Genomic DNA, 20,369 nt, shown 5'->3' with positions numbered 1-20,369 from the left:
AACAATTTCAGCAAGCTCTAATCTACTCTTCAGTCATCTCCCTCACTATACCATCAACAGGTCACCAGTGGAATTTCACTGGGGCCTTTACTGCAATCCATTTAATGAGTATGTTCAGCAGTGAGTTGGAAGACGCAGCCAGGAGTAAGTAAGAAAGCTTGCTCCATAAGATAACTCATTCGAAGTAAAAACAATGGCTGAAGTCTAAGTAGGCAATGAAAATAATTTTATACAAACAAAATTTACACACAATGGGAGTAGCCATCCCTAGCCTCAATGTGAAATGGTGGCTCCTGGGATTACAATCATCCTTCATGAGCCAGAACTCATATGTGAAAGTTTACCCCAGCAGTTCAGCATTTCATGGCAGTCTAAAGAGAAATAAAATGTTGGCAAATTTAAAGATTAAAACGAGGGGGGAAACAAAACAAAAAAAAGGGGGGGGGAAGAGAAAGGAAGAACATACAGAAAACAGAATTATGTGATAATATAAATCTTTGGTTCATCTGCACCTTGAGAACTGCATGTAGTTCTAATCCTCTCATTTCAACAGGCTAAGTTAAAAATCAGAAAGGTTGAGGGAAAAGCAAGGAAGATGATCAAAGAACGCTACACAACTGCGTAGGCTGGGACTGCCCAACCTGAAAAGGAGTCAACACAGATGGGTTACAACACAGATACAAAACTTTGAGTTCATTGAAAAAAGCAGGTAGGCATCAATGAGTTGTCTATTCTGAGAACTAGGGGGCCATCAAACAAAGTTCAAAGCAAAGAAAGGTTGATTTTTTGCCCTACACCTGGGGCCACCTCTTCTCCACCACAGCACAGCCAGCGTGGAAACACACTATAAAGCAGTTATGTAGAAGAGGGCAGAGGTGTCCTGGTTGTTGAATACGCATCAGCCCCTTACCCTCATGTTGGTGAAGGCTACACCCCACATTAGAATGCAATAGTATGACTGCAAGCAGCTAGCTGATTAAAATTTTAAAGTGTTTCCCTTGTTTGGCAAGAAGGAAGACGCTGTCAAACTGAAGCAAGTCACTAAGTGGCATCAGTACGATGATCAGGCAATCAGAGCATGCAAAGTACCAGGAAGAAGTTAGATTTGTTCAGTTTCAAAAAGAGGATTAATGGGAGAGGCAATTTGATTGCTGACAAAGAGATGATTATGGAGAAGACTAAGCCAGACTCTTCTGAGAGGTGCACAGCAAGACAATAAAAGGCATGCAATGGTCACCAGTACAGAAAGGCAAAGTCATAGTTAGGGAAAGAAAAAATTCTTCCCTATGAGGGTGGATCGAACACTGGAAAGTGTTGCCCAGGAAATGTCACACAGCATTACCTCCACAAAATACTTAAGATGGAAACTTCATACTTGCAAAAGGTTGGCTAAACATGGGACCAACTTGCAAGCACTTTAAAAGCCATGGCCTACAAGTAATCCTAAGGACTAATCTGCTAAACTATCTGTTTCGACAAACGCATGCTAGAAAATGGGGACTTCTCCCTGTCAGCTGTTGTTTTTCCCCTTTCTGAAAGGAACTACATAAGAAACTACTATTGCTCAAATAACTACATTCAGACCCCAACTAAGAAGTGTGATGCAAAAGACAAAAATAGTAGTTTGACATAATTGCCATTAGATTTCCCTAAATCTTACCTCAAATGGAAAGATAACCTCACTAGTTCTATTCAAAGCTGTTATCTTTTTTAAAATAATAGTACTGTGCAGTCTTTTGATAAGCGCCAGTTAACCTTAAGTTGTTTTTAAAGGCTTTTACTGTATGGCAATGGTGACCTACTATCAAACCTACAAGACCCTATCTTTCATTTTGCACAGGAGACACAACGCCATTTTATTGCTTTGCTACAAACACTTTAGTGCTGGAGTAGGGTGGGAGAAAAGGCAAATCAAATGCATAGCTTGATTTGGTATAACAACCAGCAGGAGGAAAAGGATTAAGCTTTTCCCCTGGAATCTGTTCTGACAGATTACTGTACATTCACAAAATATCTTCCCTCTTACTCCTCTCTCTACCCCAAAAAAAAAAAATCAGGGCTTTTTTTTTTTTTCCCCCACTTGAACCAATACATAAAGTACATCATCAGACATTTGGCAATGTACATTCCAGCAATGCAAGGAAGGAGGAATTTTGGAGGAACACATTTCATCTCTCCCTCCATGGTTCTACGAGGAACCCAAAATCTGGGAGACCAAGTCTAAAATGAGAGATAATGAGGCCGTGTTTAACATAAGTACAGTTTTTACACTGTGACCTACTTTCAGATTAAGTTGTATATGGAGCTGACATAGGAGATGGTATCTGACAATTTGGTTATCTAAAAGCCACAGAGATGTATTTCATCAGATTCAGTGCCCTGAATCTGTCGGATAATTCCTTCACAGTAACACTGGCATCAAGCTTGAAATGTGGTTCAGAAGTTGAGGTCATTAGTTTTTTCTCCACATTCAAACTGGCAACTCTAGTTGTGGTAGAAATAGGCTGCACTGCTGATACAACTGTACTCATTTAGAAACCAAGTATTTGTATAATATGTACAATTTTTTGAGTGAAAAATATTATGTCCTAATCAACCTTATCATTTCCTCTTTTAAATAAAAACAGGTTTTGCATGTCTTATGTGGCAGTGCCAACTGCAAAATGTTCTTGAAACACTCACTGAACACCACCAAAACCTTAACAATTCATGGAATCTTTCATTCCAATAATTAAGATGCAAGTAGGAAGAAAAAAATTATCTTTAAGCCCCTTTCAACAGCACAGCCATCCTACTCAGGAGCTGTAGAGAGGTAACTAAGCTCCTTAAATGCCTCCTATTTAACCCACTCCTGAAAAACATCATGATGTTCGAATGGGATATCAGTAGAATGTTCTATCCTTTGCTGTAAAACACTAGCAATTATTCCACAAAACAGTCCAGGCTAAACCAGACTTTTAACTCTTGTACAACTGGTTAACATAATGCAGTTTTGGAGTTTGTATACTCTTCTACAAGAGGCAAGGTACTGAATGACATATCTGCCTTCAGGCAGGTCACAGAGATCACAATAACCCACCCAAACAGAAGGAAACCTAGCTGTCACCACAGGGATAGCAGAAACCCACATAGTGTAGTAGTTTATATAGTCTGTCAGTTGGTTCAGCGGTGATGAATTTTTCTTTCTTTGGCTGCCTGCCACTGAACAAAAGCTAATCTTGCACCTAAACAATCAAGGCATTGAATGCACAGGAAGCCTTATCTTCTGACTTATGACATAAGATGACAGACAGAGCCGGTGAAAATAAAGAGGCGCTGCCCCGAATAGCCAAGGGCAGCAACCCTTTAAGTACGGTGTGATTTTTAACATCCAACCAACTCCACATCTTGGCACTAGCAGCTGATGCATCTGTTTTGCCAGCCACAGATGTCACAGTGGAGAAAATCTGACTTGGACAGTGTAGCACAGAAGAGAAACTTAAGATCACGTAATATATCCTTAACTCATTCTGTCTTCTTGACACATATGAAAACAACATTTGCATCTATCCTAAAAGAATCCTCAGGTGCTTGTTTCTATTTCAGGTGTGCAAAACTTAGTAACCATTCATCTTAAAATAAATTATCTGTAAACAGTAGAAGAATCCACACACAGTATCCTCTTAACAGTTAACCCTCGAAATTCTCAAAAAAAAGAAAACCCAAAAAAAAAAAAACCAACCAAACACACAAAAAAACGACCTCAGAGAAATAAAGAGGGAAAAAAAAAAAAAAACACCCACACACACACACACAAAAATCCACCACCACAAACTAGCCACAAATACACGAAAAACATTATTTCCTGACTACTGTTCAGCCAGCAAGCCAAAATGCAGGAGCAGTACCTCAATTTAAGCACGCAGTTAAGCACTTAAACACTGCTAAGGTACAAAGCTAAAGTTGTGAAGGAAGCCTTACCATGGCCATTTCTGGACGCAAATGCAACCTATTGAAGTAGAAAGCTCTGCAGTATGTATGGGAAGTTCATCTCAATTTAAGTCTGTTTGTAACGACATTTAAGTCCCAAGTAACTTTGTTTTATTAAAATGATTACCAAATTAAATGAAGAGGGAATGGTTGATGCAACTGTATCAGTACAAGTCAACCCCTTCATATGCAGGCAAACTGCAACTACTTCATTTTATTGAAGTGACTCTACCTTAACAATTATGTGCACACCACACTGCATAAGGAAACACTGCTGCAGTCTAATTTTTTTGTTTTCAATCAGCAGCCCAAGCATTCTGAAGGGCTTCACACAGACTGAGTGCAGCATCCACATAGCAGGCAGGCCTTAAAAAAATGTTGAAGCTTGCTCAGTGGAAAGTTTCCCCATCACTGCGTTTTTCAGTAACAAAGATGTTGTCAGAAATGACAATTTTTCGTGTCCCTTGATGATGCCTTGCTAGCATTTGGTTATAAGCCATAAAGCAGGAATAATTTCAGCCTGTCAGGAGTCTAGCTAATGCCCAGTTTCCCCCTAGAGAGAATTCCTGTCAAACGTAATGAGAGCTCCAAAGGCCCTCTCTACAACATAATGAGCACTTAGGCCGTGCTGGTGATCAGCCAGCAAAAAGCATCAATTTGAGCCTGGCTACACCCTTGGGGCTAGACGTCACCAGTTTTAATAAGAATTATGATTACTATCTGCCAAAAGCCTCCTCAGAACTTATCGTTAACAGTGGAAATACAGAAGAATGTCATTGGTAGGGGGGTTTTTTGTTTCCTGTAATCTAAGACCACCTACACACTGAACTGTAACACCATTTGGCATCCTCACTGCAGGCATCTAAATCAGGAGTCTTTAACATGAAGGTGCTACATTTATTGGAAATTAGAACTGCTTAACATGTAAAAGCATTGTATTTGAGACTCATATGCAGTGAATGTACTATGCCTTCAAATGCTTACCCTTTTCTTAGCAGCCTACACAGAGCAAGGGTGCTCTACTGTCCCTGGCTAGAACCCACATAGGTATAACGCCCTGTCACAAATCTTACAAGCTCCCAGAGTATCACTGCCTACCGGGTATGTAATTATACTTGCCAAACATAGAGAACATTAAACCCCTGCAATACACAGATGTTAAGGTCAAAGTGGAAACCTCAGTTCTGACACTCTTTAATCCTTTGGGCTTAATTGATTTCATCTAAAGTTAACTCCTAGTACATTTACTGAAATCACGTTCTCTTCAAAGGTCTGAAAACAACATCCACTTCACACCAAACAAGGCTCCTATACAGATGATGTTGGCTTCCTCATGGGATACAGTGCGCCAAAAAGTTGCTTAAGAGAAGGAAAACAAAAAACCAAGACAGAAATCTCCAAGTCACAAAGCCTGGAAAAGTCATATCACAGAAAAATTTAAGTTCTTTTTAAATATAAGACACAAGAAGACTAATGCAGTTACAGCAGAGAACAAAGTCAAACACAACTCTAGTTGCTCTACTTATTCAGCAAATTACTTTAAGAAAAATAATAATAAAAAAACCACAAAAGAGGTTGTCATAATATTTCTTCTTTTACTGGCATTTTGGATTCAAACAAGTGTACTTCTAAGAACCAAGAGAACACCTACCCTGCTTTGCAGACAGCAAGTTATCACGGAATTACAATGCCATCTTATCAAATATAGTATTTTTAAGGGAAAACAAACAAACAAAAAAAAAAAATCAAAAAGTCTAGAGTTACAAAAGCAAAATTCAGCTCTGCAATTCACTTGCTTAATGAAAGTCTTTGAATATACTGAAGATCTGAAGCCTGAACTAATCAATTTCTTCGCTGTGCCCTAGCCGGTCAGCCATGCTCTTTAATTTAATGAAACAAGAGTTTTAGATGAAATAGCACATACACATCAAGAAAGAATTGTATTGTTGCACTTTGAAATGTGTCCAACTGTGCAACTTCATCTAATGATAATTTTTTTTAAGAGGCCATCGATTTCTGAAAGACTTATTGTACCAGCATCTTGATGAAAAAGTGAATGTCAGCATATCTACAGAATACTTACACCCTGCCATTAATGCTTTATTTGGCAGACAATGACTACTCAATTGAGGGTCCTCTGGGCTGAGCAATCATTTAGCTTTTCTTCTCTTATGAGGTCCTTAGTGTCTTGTTCCAGTTCAATACTCTCTTTATTCACCATTATAGTGTCCATAAGTGTGAATTTTATGGGAACTTGCAAACTCATAGTCATAACTAGAGCTTTCCAAGGCACTAATCTTTTCATACCTTTAAATGACAAGGATTTGAGCAACTGTCAATAAGTATGGTACACACACATAAGACCAGTTTCTGCACATCAAAGGCTCTATCACTAACAAAATAAAAAAGCGTAAAGCACTGAATTGTATTTTGAAACCTCAGACATAAGACCTTCCTATTTTTGCCAACATCTTACAGGACCAACACCAAGAAAGCCTTGTTGCTCAACCTAATCTATACCTCATTTGACAACAGGTAGGCAAGGGTTTACTACTCACAGCTACAAATCACGGCTATTGATTCAGACACATGATACAGTCATTTGAACATAAACAGAATGGCTACATTTAAATGCACTAGACAGACTGCAGATTTTGTGGTTTAGAAAACAAAACACCTTACCTGTTTGTGCATTTCAATGTTTAATCCATACGACATTTCATAATACTGCAAATAAAGGAGCATACGTTATCTTGTTATGCTGACTTACACTATATTAGGAGATATTTACTGAAATAAAGAAAAAACAAATATACTTACCATCACATAGTGCCTCTGCATTTCTGTCTTTTCGCTTGCCAGTTTCTCACATTCCAATTTAAGGCTACAAAAACAGATCACACTTTAATGTAACATGTCATTTGTTTTGACATGTACCCACTTTATTTGTATTTTGACAGAAACAGCTAATTAAAAAAAATCATAAACTAACACACACATACAGAGAGAAAAACTTAATTCATACTTTAAACACAAAGGCTAAACAGGAAATTTAAAAGGTATTTCGTGGGTGCTGTGTGAGACCCAAACTGCCTCCAGAACTCAAATATATCCAATATTTATGCTTTGACAGTGAGCTACTATGAAGTGCTACAACTTCCAAGCTATAAAAAGATCTGAATTTCTCCCAAGTACTACTTCTCAGTAGTCAGAGGCATTTCTTTGTACACAGCATTTAGTAAATTACTGTAATGTTACATTTAGTAACACCACACACGTTTACAATTACAATTGAGTATTGTCTATAATTCTTAAGGTTAAGTAAACTCAAGCTAGCTTTATCTTGCCCACAGTTTGAAAATCAGTAACTCTGACTATCATTCGATAGCAAGTTTGTTCTCCATTTTTGTTTTCATAAATGAAAAGAAGTTGAATTTGGCACTTGCGTATCTCATCACTAACAAGGTTGTGACTAATTTCACTGAGAGCAAATGCCTCGACATTCCCTTTGTTCTCTGCAAACTGTTCTTGTTTTGGGTCTTTTTCTGTTGTTTTGGTTTGGATTTTTTGTTTGGGGTTTGTTTGGGGTTTTCTTTTTCTTTAATGACACTAGTAAGCATCCTGGGGAACAGTTAAGTGTTTAAGTCAGCATTTTTCCACTTACCGTTGCAATACCAAATGTTTATCGTTTACACTGTACTTCTAAAGTAATAAATGACTTTAAAAAGTTAACGATCTTAGATAAGACTAAGAATACAGCATTACAATAAAAAGAAAGCCCAATCAAAACCAGGCGATTTCTACCTGAGAAACCTGCAAAGCGTTTTATTTCTAACCAGATCTTGCTGGTGCACTTAAGTACAAAATTAAGTAAAATTAATACCCTTTAACGGCACTTGCCTCTTGGTGTACACCAAGAGCCAATACCCTAAATCTCTACAGGGACCTCAGCAGCAAGAATGTACGAACTCAACAAGAACGCCTGAAGGACAGCACAGCAGTCAAACACATGCCAGTATATTCACATTAACTCTGTGTTAGTACTTCAGTACTTGCGTGCTTTTACAATCCTTCTTGGCTCTTTAACCACCGCATGTTGGCATTTTATTAATCTTAGCACCACACACAAATCAGCAAACATGAGAATTAGCCTCCTTAGTGCTCTGTGCCTCAGAACTAGCGTAGGCCTTCTCTCGATATACTTTAAAAAATCTTCCACAGTAAGGATCCGCAACAAATAGGGGGGTTTTAAGTGCGTCGAACCGCTCCAGCTTCCACAGTATCACCCTCCCGCCGCCGCCCGGGCCGCACATCGGCGGGAAGACCCCTTCAGGGCACCGCTGCCCACCCCCCGCGTGCGCCGGACCCTCCGCCGCCACTGCGGACCGAGTGCCCCGCGCCGCCCCTGCCCGAACCGGCAGTGCCGGGAGCCGGACCCGGGGCGCGCGGCGGGGCTCAACCACGACGCCGCACGCCACCGCCTGGACGCGGCCGCTCAGTACAGTCCCCCGCGCACGGCCGGGGACGGGGCGAACAAGAACCCCCGGCCCGAGGCGGCCCGCCGGCCCTCACCTGTGGTACTGCGCCTGGAGGAACTGGAACTCCTCCTTGATGCGGTCCAGCGACTCCGGAATGGTGAATTTGAAAGGCTGGCCCGCAGCCTGGTGCGGAGTCTGGCGCGCCGGCGGCCGGCACGGGAGAGAGAGGCACGTTCAGACACGGCGCGGCCGCCCCGCGCGAAGTGGGGAGAACGGCGCTGCCCACCGCGGCCGGGCCGCAGGGGTGCGGAAAAGCAGAGTGAGGCGAGGAGAGAGAAGGGAGCCCGGCCCAGCCGCCACCGCCCCGGGGCGCCGCGCACTTGTTACCCGCTTTCCCGTCCCTCATCTGCGAGAGGCGAGGCTCGCCGCGCCCCGGGAGCCGCTCCGGCCCCAACCCACCCGCTCCTGCCGCCACCGCCCACAGGCGAGCGGGGCGTGCCGGCTCCTCCCCGCCGACCCTCGCCGCGGGGGCACGGCCGGACCTGGCCCGAGTGCCACGCTCGGCGGGGATGGGGATGCTGCCCGCGCCGGCGGCGACCCCCCGCTGTATTCCCAAGGCAGATAAGTTGCCCGCGAAGTAAAAGGGATCGGAGGAAGTGGAGGGTCGGGGGAGACATCCCCTCCCCGGCCACGCCGGCAGGCAGGATGCGCCGCTCCTCCCGGGAGGGGACAAACTTGAGCGGGCGCCCAGCCACTCTGACCCCCCATCGGGCGGGGAGCCGGGGGCGCGCACCGGCGGGCAACGCTGGCAGCGAGCAGCGCCCAGCCCCCGCCCCGCTCCCCGGCCAACTCAGCACCCCCAGCCCCGCGGAGCGGCGGCCCGGACCGTACTTACGGGGTGCCGGCTCTGGGGGAACATGGCTCCGGGCACGGCGGGGCTCCCTCGCAGTGCGGCTCTGGCGGCGCGCCCCCGGCCCTGCCCCGGCTTCACGCCCGGGGCGCCGAGGCGGCAGGAGTAGCGACGCCCGCCGGCCGCCTTCCCTCCGCTGCCGCGCCGTTCAGTGCCCTCGCCGCGGGGACATGCTTCGGGCGCGGCGTCTTCTGTTGCTGTTGTTCTGCGGAGGGTTGAGGGGCCCGGGAGAGGCGGGTGGGCCCCGCTGGAGACGGTCACCGCCGGTCCGCAGTGGCTGCGTGCGGCGGGACGGGACAGGACCCGGCGAGTCGAGGGGGAACCACCGCCGCCCGGCTGAACGGTCCGCTCCGCTTCCCGGGCTCTCGGGTTGCAGATGTAGCTGTAAGGCTGGAAAGCCCGGGCGGAGGCAACTCCACTCCCCACTCCTGCCCCTCACCAAGGCGGGGGAAATCCAGCCAGAGGACGCGGTGTCAGCGGCGGGACCGTCGCAAGGCGTGGGGGCGAGAGAAAGCCTCCGCAGGCGGCCGCGCTGCTCCCGGGCGTCGGTGGAGGGGCCAGGTCATCAGCAAGACACAGAGCGACGAACAAGGGAGGAAGGCGGGAGGCGGCGGGGGGGGGGGACCTTTGCGCAGCCGGCCCCGACCGGAGCCGCTCCAGTAGCACATGCACGACACGCAGGGGGCAGGGAGAGGGAGCCACACACGCAGCCGAGACTCCTCCGTTAGTTGCAGAGAGGTCCCTCGGACAAAAGAGAAACGAAAAAAACCACAGAACGCAAACGCCCGCTGGACTAACCAGCCAATCCGCCCGCCCCGTCGGGGGAGAACTGAAAGAAAGACGAAACAAAAAAAATAAACACAAAAGCGTCCGTATCGGGGCTAGTTCAGATGGGAAGCTCCTTCCTGCAACGGCACCAGTGCAGCCTCCTCTGGGCGGGCGCGCATCGGGGAGCTGCGCGTCTCACCAGAGCTCGCCGAGCGCGGCACATCGCGGCGGCACCATCATCATCACCAGCAGCATCGTCCTCCTCCTGGCCCTGCCCCACCGCTCCTCGCCGGCCCGGGACAAAGTTCTCCCCGACCGAAAGCCGCGGGAGCGCCGCAGCCGCTGGGGCCCGGCACCCGTGCACGGGTCGGTGCACCTCGGGCGGCCCCGCGGGAGGCGCGCGGCGGGACTGGAGCGGGACGCGCCGCGCCGCTTACATTAGCACGCGGTTTCACACTCCGCCAGCTAACCGGCCGCGCGGCACCGCCCACCTCTCCGCGCGGGAGGGGGGAGCGGGGAGCGCCGCTGTCCCTGCCCAATCGCCAGCCCCAGAGGCAACGTGGGGCCGTGATGCGCCCGGGCGCCGCGGACCAATGGCGAGAGCGTGTTTCCCGCCGCCTCTCACCCTTTCGCTAGGAGCCGTTTGCGGCGGAGCGGCAGGGGCGCTGCGAGCCGGCCAATCGGAGGGCGCGGAGCGCGCGGAGCCGCGGGGAGGAGGGGAAGGTCGGCGGGAAGGAGAGTGGAGGGGCTGAGCTGTCTATCAAAGTAACGTGGGGCCCGCGGGCGGGTGGGCGTGGAGGGGCGGGGCTAGTGGGGAGCAGCGAGCGGCGCGCCTGCGCGCTGGCTGCACCGCGGATGCGGTTCCGCAGGCCGTCGGACTCTCGCGCGGTCACTGCGCCTCCAGGCCAAGGGCCCCGTGGCCATGGGCGGGCTGCCCGGTGGCGGGGGAAGCTGCGCTGCCCGCGCCCGCGGGTGTTCACCGAGCGCGGGGCTGCGTCCGCTGCCGGTCCGCACGCGCGCCCAGGCTTCCCCACCGCGGGAGCCCGCGCTGTGGGTCGGGCGGGCCGTCACGGCCCCTTTCCCCGTCGTGCTTGTATGGCGGTGTCGGTGCGCGCGGTAGCACCTGCTGACGGTGCTGCTGGCGGCACGGGAACACGCTGTGGAGGACAGAACCTCACGGCTGTTTGCTCCGCTCCAGCGCACCGGCTAAGTGTGGGTCAGCGTGACCCCCTGGTACGGTGGACGTCGTCCTTTGAGGGATAGTGACTTTCTGCTTAAGAGGGGTCTCACAGCCAGGGGAAAGCTGTCAAGAACTTTGCTGCTGTAAGTGGTTTATAGACCCACTCGAGGTTGGTGAGGGTCAAACAAATCCCACAGACTCTGAGTGTGACGCTACCGACATGACAAACGGCGACACAGCCTGCAGTGGGAAGTAAACTTCAAAACATACCCTCTGTTAACAACCACCCTATTATACCAGAATTACATGGTAGAGTGTGAAATACCAGTACTTTCGTACTTAAAACTGTGCTTTAAGATGTATTTATGCTGTTAGCGCACCTGTATGCTACTTAAAAAGAGGCCTCAAAATGTTGTATCACATCATTTAAACTCGATCATTTTTATAATTTGCTTTTTCTTACCATTGCCCATTAATGTTTTATAGACACACTTATTTTGAATTATATTGTATCCTAAGGAAAGACTGGTCTATCTCTCAAATTTGGTACGAAATTTGGTATGTTCCCTATTCATTGCAGGGGGATTGGATTAGATGACCTTTGAAGGTCCCTTCCAACCCAAACTATTCTATGATTCTATGTTGTAACCAAAATACAGCTTTACTCGTTCAGAGTGCTGATTTCCATACAACATTATTCCCAGTTTTACATACAAACAACCAAAGGAAAAGAAAATTAAACATCCCACAGTCTTTTGCAGTGAAGTTTTGGGCTTCCTTTGGGAATTAAAGAGTTTTGGCACCAAAACTGAATCCACGTACGTCTGAGTGCCTGTGTCTTTGTGCATGTATATGTGTATGCGTAATAGTGCCTGTACCTGTGAATATGTATGTGTGTTTGTATCTATATACATATAATACATTTATGCATACATGTTTGTGAATACATAAATAAATGTGAGGCCCTGTAACGTTTTGGGGTTTTTTTAAGAGATGAGGCGAAATACCCTTCATAGTGACCTTTGATAGCTTGTGGTTCCCAGGACGGGAATGTGAACTTGTCTGGTGTTCTGCCTGCATAAGTAAAGCTAAAAATCTTGCTTTCTGTTCCCAGCTCTTTCCTTCTAGTCTTGGACAAGCCAACTCACTGCTCTGTTCATGGCATTGGAAAGCTTAATTAGTTAATGTTTATAAAGTACTTAGATCTTCAGATCAAAGATGCCGTAAAAATGCAAGGTATTATTATATACTTTGTGTGTGTACCTAGTAGCTATGGAGTCTGAATTAGTGTAACACTTACCTAACTTTGGTTGTACTTTGCTTAACCTGCTGGCACAAGTTGTTAATGAGATATTAACAGATATGACATTACAACAGTGTTTTGGAACATAAACAGAAGCTTTTTTTTTTTTTCAGTTGCTTGCCTACATGAAAGGTGAAATGTCTTGTAACCTTTATTTGTCATCATTAAAATGTCCAAGGCATGTTTTAACAGAAACAGAAATGCTATATTTAACTGTTAGGTTTTTGGGGTTTTTTTAACAAGTGTTTTTAACCTACTTAGGTTCAGAATTCAGACACTTAAGAGCATTTTAAACCTTCTCCATTATAATCAAGATAAAGAGGTAAAAGCAGTAGTGGAATAAAACGTGATTTTTTTTTTTTATTTTTTTTCCCCCCCCAGTGAGAGCCACTGACATTACATGGCGTGAACCATAACCAATATGATCTGGTATTTAACTAATTTATAATGCATCATCGTTGGCTGACTAGAGCATAAAAATTTCCTTTTTGTTAGACAGGTATAAATCGAGATTAATCCCAGGAAGCTGAACATGCTCATTCCACGACGGTACTCACTATTTCCACCAGTGAAAAACAGGCCAAAATACGTCTGAGCATATTGTAAAGAGCTGTATTCAACTCAAGGTAGTATTTTATACCAGATCGTTATTCCACAAAACTACATACTCTACACAATTCTCAAACTGGATTAAACATAATTGTGTTTAAACCCTTGTCTCATGTTTTAAAAATACAATAAAAAGATTGTCTTCAGTATTAACCCCTCCAAAACCATTCTGTTTAATCATCCATTCAATTCTACTGTTCGAAATCAGTTGTTTTTCACTGTAAGCATTTTAACGTAATGATCCTACCTCGTATAGCAAAGGGCCTCATCCTGCGTTGACTATGTAATGAAAGCTCACACTGGAAGCAGCTGGAGCTTTGAGTCAAAAAAAGCAGTACTGGGTTCAAAATGTAGTTCAAATATACTAGAAGAGTTTCAGGTATAGCAGCTGTTCTTTAGGGAAATGACGTATTGTGTGATGTTCTGTTTACCATACTGTTTGGTTGGGATTTTTTTCCTTTACTGTCAACAGTACTATTGCAAGCAGCATTTTTTAACTTCCCACAGGCTGGCACATATAATAAAAATGTTGATGATGTTAATCACTAGGAGTTGGCTGCAGGTGGGCGGGAAACTATTTAGCAAATTTGTGATTTATCCCACTGTTCTACTGTCTGTACAGTGAGAGAAAATCAGTAGAGGAAGCAATTACAGAATTCAATAGATTTTATACTTTCAAAGTTTTAGATTGAGAGATCATTTGATTTTCAACTGAAAGAGAAACAATGTATGTTTAAAAACTGTGTTTATGTGCATGGGGGAGGGGATTGTTGGGGTTTTTTAATGGCAGGATGGCACAGGTATAGAATACAGAAAAAATAGTATCTGAGTCATAGAGCGCATGTGGCATGGTAGTGACTACCTATAGAGCTGCAATAATAATAATGATTGTAAGGGCATGCAAAACAATATCACTTTTAAAATATTTTTTTATTTATGAAGTGCAAATGATATGAGCAGGGTAAAGCAATTATATTTCTAATTATTAACTATCTTTTGGCTAATAGCTATTGCATACGCTCTTTGTAATTTGATTTCTTTTTAATTAGTAGCTTTCCTTGTAGGCAAGAATGTTCAAAAAGTTACACTAGGTCATTTCACCGTCCCTCCCCCAATTCTTTCACCCCTACAAATTCCCCGAGTTGAATTGAAAGGAAAAAAAAAAAAAGTCAGTAGCAGATCGTGCAGCAGTAAAACCTCAAATAAAATCAGATCCGAAGAATCCCTTGTGGTTTCACACAATATGGTAAAATTAGAGATTGCAGGAAACCAACAAAATTAGACTGGGAACATTTGAAGAGAAATGACCAGGCTTTATGAAAATGACACATTGACTGGCCAGTGTGGTTTTTTTTTCGACAATTTCTTTGTTGAGTCATGGATCAAAGAAACCTGCATATGTTTTCGTTTTGTTCTAAGTCTAACTAGAAAATTACATCCAGATGTTTAATAGGCATTCTGTTGGTTTTTCTGCATTGATTAGATATGTTGGTACTGTTTGCTTACAAGTGTAGTCGGATCATTAGCTAATGCAAAGAAATGTTTGTAGCAAGTTGCTAATTAGGTCTTTTGGAAACTCTCCATACTCAGGAACAATTTGTACAGTGGCCAGAAAAACTTGTGGTACTTGAGAAGTCGCTTTCCCTTCTGTGTCTGGGAAAAAACAGTTGGTTGCTTTCCCTAATCTTCTTTTTGCCTACAGGGACTGCAGCTTGATCCCAATGGGTGGAAGTGCAAATAAATTAGGAAGAGACCACACACACACACGTGCATGCGCACACACCCACCCCCCCCAATCTGCTCTTGCAGTCAAAATGCGGTTGTACAATCTTTCAGAAAGCTAACCAAAATGGAGTGTTTGAAATCAAAATGTATTAAATTCTCAACCTTCATGTTATCAAATACACAACATTTTTGAGCATACTTTAGAGACAGATGGGGAAGCCCTTTATGATAAATGAGTGTACTTGAATTCATTACTGTGGTACTTATAATTAAAGTAGCTCTTTCACAACTTCGCTACTTCTGCAGGGTACTTCAAGACAAAGCTTAGGGGAAGTGGATAACAGAGGGGTGAAAGACTCAGAAGAACTTCAATCTCCAGTGTTTTGTTAAGTCTAAAAATGGGTCAGAGATATTACCTGTTTACAATGTTGTCAGAGAAATTGTTGTAGACTTCATGGCTCTGGCTCGATAACCTTATAGGTGCAATGTCACCTTTCAAAAGGTGCTTGACAATGTCCATGACCTTTCTAATAAAGACCACCTGCCAATGTATCACACTTCAGTCTGTTGCAGAATGAGGTCTCCACCACAGGAGACAACAGCAAAAAGAGCAATGTGCATCTACTTTGTACAGTAAACAGGGACACATGCGCATACCAGCTCCCTGATCCTGTCATCACACATGTGACTAAGTTTATTCCTAGATATAGTCCTTTTGAAGTCAACAGCAATACTTACATGAAAAAGGATATCTTTGTGTCAGACTTCACCAGATTAGGGCCATGCATAGAGAATGCGTAGGTTGTGTGTGACATACATATGCAAAACACATGTGTTTTTACCAAGGAGGCTATACAAGTACAGAAGAGTAGGTTTTATCCCCTTTTTTGAGAGTTACCTAAAATGGAAGAGCGCCACAGAAGAATGGTTAACGATTTCGCTTCAGTGGACTAGTCATGGTACGCTATTTTTCCTTGACTTGCAAAATCCTAAAACTTTTCCAACCTGCTTCAGTTTCCTATATATTGCGTTTTGACATGACTAGTAGAATTTTTTAAGTATCTTTTTTCTAAGCTGTCAGTAACATCTCAAAAAGAGTCTACAGGTCACCAAAGATCCTTAGACTTAAAACAACTGGGGAAGTAGCATTGAAACACATGGTCTTGTGGAAATGTTGCTTCCACAACATTTGTTGAAATGACCAAATTAACTTTCATCTTCGAAAGAAAGGGGTTATCTAAGAGGGAAAGATGGCTCCAGGTGCGCTAGCGTTTCAGGGTTAAGAACAACAACTGTTTGCTACTGCAAAGGTACATGAAGCTCTGTGCTTTACCTGAATATCTGTTCTCTCTGTATAAAAGCAACAGCCTTGAGGGATCTTTTAAGTATAGATGTGATACAGAAATATTGTGTGCAAGATTACGACTGTCAGCCAATAGAAATTAGGTTCAACTGGAAGTTGGCTGGAGTTTGGCAGCTGTTTCTCTAATACTTCTGCCTCTCAATTCTTCAGAATTTGAGTTCTTGCCTACACTGAGATTATAAACCCCATATGAGCTGCGCTTTTACCAACATTCTACTCCAGACCACAGATTTCAGTATGGTGGAGTCTAGATGAGAGCAGATTGTGCTGTCCTGCTGTCTCTTCATAATGCGGATGCTGTAATGCTCTGGCATGCTAGGGCTGCAACATCTGCAGAGATGGTCTTCCAGCACTGGTGGCACAGAGGCACTGAGTCTGTTTCCAACTTTCCCCATGCTGTAAAAGCTCCGGCCTTCCGTATTTCTGAGGGAATGGATTTACCAATATGTCTTTCAGGAGCCAATGGGAAGTGGAGAGATTATGAGAAAGAAGTTGCTAGACAGGGATACTGATGGGGAGGAGAACTGGAGAGACGGAAAGTAATTGTATGGGGAGGGAACATTCAAGTACCAATATGATGCAATTCTTAACAAATGTGGAAATTTCCTTAGAAAATCACCATTGAACTTCAAGCAACACTGTAAACAGTTACAGTTGCTCACCGTATGAAAAGAATGTAATTAAATGTCTCAGTCATACAGCAGTGTCCACTTCTATGTTTTATTTCTCACATTGAACTTACTGCCGTTTCACTACTTTCAACGCAGGTGTCTCAGTTTGTATCCTGAAAGGGCTAATATGTAATGACAACTGTGATTATTAATAGAGCATATCCGTCCTCCAAAATACAAAATAATAATTTGCATAGTTTGACATACATGTAGGACTGTCACTGATATGTATCATGACAAGCGAATGCTCAAATGAAGTATCCTACCAAATGTCTTGCAACTATTGATCTTTTCTGATACACTGGTATACTTTTAATCAGTGGCATCACCCAGTAGAAAGAAGAGGAAAAATATATCCACCCCATGCAATTCCACTTATGTATTACTGCCTCTAAAATACCAATAAACCTTCTACAGTAGAAAACCACATGACATGACTACATAGACAGTAGACTAACCATGCACCAGTAATCCAAATATCTAAATATTTAGTCACTGGAAAGCATCATGAAGAGTTAAGATTAATGCTGGTTATTGAGGAAAGAGCAGTGAAAGTCACTGAAAGGATATTGTTTGTGAAAACAGAGGCCTAATATAATGAGATATTATAGATATAATCTATAATGAGACCAGTATAGATGGGATGTTGTGTGTGAATTGCTTGGGGGATGGGGCTGGTTGCATGAGAGTTTTTTCCTTGGGTTTTGGGGTGGAGGATTTTTTTGTGTTTTGCACAGGAATGATTTTCCATCTATCCACCTGAGCTCAAAAGCAATGAAAAGTGTGCCCATATTTGTAATTTACAATTATAAATTCAACAGTTGGTAGTGAGATGTTTTGCTATCCAGCCTCTCACATTTTCTGCTGTAGCTTTACTGTCTGTTAATGTACTTATACATACTCAGGTGCTTCGCTATCTTGTGTTAAGTGGCATCCATGCAAAAGAAAATCTTGATGTTACATGACCTCAGAGCATAGCTCAGGAGAATGCTTATGCCCTAACACGGGCACTAGGTTGGGAACAGACTGGATCATACAAGTGGAATCACTGTATCTTCATTAATTTTGCAATAAAATAGTTTGCAAATCTCACCAATGCAAACCATGAAAAGCAGGGAGTAAGCAGCACAAGGCATACAGATGTACATATGCACCATTTAGCATAATTATACATGGGATTAATGTTCTCATATTGCCCGTGTGAATTGATAACAAGTAAGTATTTTGCTTTTGAATTAAGGTCTTTCACTTCAATGAAAAAGCTACATGATTAATCTTCTGAAGGTGGTTCAATACAAGAGCACTTTTACCAGTGCTCTTCACATCTGTAAGTGAGATGTCCTTGAAAGACAAGAACAGTATTTGGCAATTTGTAGAAAGCCACCAATTGTGTTGATCATTACTAATGAAGTCTTATGAAGTCAGACACCTTTTCAGAAAACATTCTGTTGCATCATAACATACTGACAATCCCCAGATTTTGCTTTTAGCACGACAAAGCTGGGGAATATTTGGTTAACATAATTAAGAAGTGGGTAACCATTTCAGGATATTTTCTACATGCCTTTTGTATGCCGAATTCTGCAGTCTTGCAGAACAATTCAGAATATGGCATTTCATTTTCAAGAGAAATATACTGCCTGCAGTGAGAGCAGTTACTTCAATGCAACTCTTCTAAAAGTGGAGGTATTTCATTCGTTTAATTGACCTGGTAAAGCTTCGTCCATATTGTAATTTACATCTTTTTCTCAGGAGCTTGATTTTGCCTGTGTTTCTTTTAAGTTGTGGTATGTCTGAACATTTATCTCAATTTGACATTTAAGTAAGTAGATATTTTTATTTTGAAATCACATACTCTAGTTTGAATTAGAAAGTTGTACAGTTTCTTTTCTTACACTGTCAATTCTACTGGAGAAAAAAAAAATGTGGGAAATAAAAACAAATCACAGGGCATTGTTCAACTTTTGGTCTGCCCTAGGTGGAGGTACTGTGGAAAGAGAAGAGGCCATGTTCTAAACCAGTTTTCGTTAAGTGTTCAGACAGGGTTCCTGCTGAACTGGCCGGATGGTGCAGACAAGGTCACACATGTTTTTAAATAATTTTTGAATATTGGTCGGTTCTCTCCGAACTAGCCAGCCAAACCACAAGACAGCTTATGAATCCTTAATTGAGCAAACCTCCCACAAGCAAATTGCTCAACAAAGCCTGGCGTATTTTGCCCCTGTGTTTTAAAACAATAGGAATGGGAAGCATATTTCCCAACTTCTATCCCAAGCTGTGAGACACCTCACAGAAGGCCCTAGGAGGTGAGCAGGTCATTACAGAAGAAGGGCTGTAGCACAAGGATGGTTGTCTCCTAGCAGTTTCACTCAAATGTGAGCTGCCAGTTGCAGCACAGCCGTAAACCTGGTTTCCTTTTCTCTGCTCCACACATCAGCCCACCTTGTTTAATATCATAAATCAAGCTCACATGTGTCCCTGTCCCCTGGGTCATAAAGTATGAGAGACCCTCAGTGCATTAGGTCCAAGGCCAACTGTAGGAATACCAATGGTGTACGTGTCTTACTGTATTCAGTATTCAACAGGTACCATTCACTTCATCCCAAGTATCTGACACATCTACTAAAATATGCTGAATGTCCTAAGATACACGGAGAGTTTTCCTGCTTGGGGTATGTAAGGATTGATAAGAGCAACCATCCAGAATCACCGATCTTATCCTAATTGTCAAGCATAGCTTTCTTCTCAAGAAACCTGTGCAATTGCAGAAATGTTGCTGGGTATAGTTTGCAGAATTTTACTGTGAGAATATTTGTGCCTCTTTGTCCCCTCTTATTTTAAAGTATTTCATAATTTTGCTGCCCTGCATGAATGCAAAGGACATCTGGGACTTGTTACTTACTTGTACAGAGAAGTACTAGAATATAGTTTAACTGGAATACAGTACTAGAAAATATTTTACCAGCAGCTGTTGTGTTCAGAAGAAAACACATCTTTCTCTAGATAGCCTTCTATCACTGGCTTTTTTGTATATATATATATATATATTTTTTTTTTTTTTTTATTCCACAGAATTTTTAAGTCCTAGTGGGAATGCAGTGGAACTTTAAAAATAGAAATCTTCAAATCAATCAGCTTATTATGTTGGCAATCCCCTGGAACATTACTATATCATTGCAAGAATTTGAATCTCTGCAGTAACTTTCCAGTAAAAGCAAAGAACACATTCATCTGGATAATAAATATTTGAAAATCATGAGAGAATGGAAAATAATGTTGAATTTCATTTTAAGTAAGTGCTACTTTAGATATTTGATTTGCTGGATTATCATTTTTTTTCATTTGAGAAACCATTACATGGAGTCTTGGGCCCAGTTAGATATTTTCTTAATG

At 43.4% G+C, this 20,369-nt stretch overlaps 1 protein-coding gene across 6 annotated transcripts in view; it reads right to left on the bottom strand.

Annotated features, from left to right (window-relative positions):
• LOC115619928 (transducin-like enhancer protein 1) overlaps nt 1-10,553 on the bottom strand; it is a 78,949-nt gene extending 68,396 nt beyond the window's left edge. For all 6 annotated transcript variants that reach the window (XM_030512946.1, XM_030512951.1, XM_030512947.1 and 3 more), the window contains exons 1-4: nt 9,343-10,553; nt 8,542-8,642; nt 6,790-6,853; nt 6,652-6,696 (exon numbers count right to left, since the gene is read on the bottom strand). In XM_030512946.1, the coding sequence (XP_030368806.1) occupies nt 6,652-6,696; nt 6,790-6,853; nt 8,542-8,642; nt 9,343-9,366 (234 nt within the window). In that variant the 5' untranslated portion in view covers nt 9,367-10,553. The remainder of the gene's footprint in view (nt 1-6,651; nt 6,697-6,789; nt 6,854-8,541; nt 8,643-9,342) is intronic.
• Between the last annotated feature and the right edge of the window lie 9,816 nt (nt 10,554-20,369).

This window comes from Strigops habroptila, chromosome Z (assembly GCF_004027225.2).
Source record: "Strigops habroptila isolate Jane chromosome Z, bStrHab1.2.pri, whole genome shotgun sequence".
In the NCBI taxonomy this organism is placed as follows: Eukaryota; Metazoa; Chordata; class Aves; order Psittaciformes; family Psittacidae; genus Strigops; species Strigops habroptila.
Note: the sequence above shows the minus strand (reverse complement) of the source record. Positions and strands in the feature narration are given on the sequence as shown.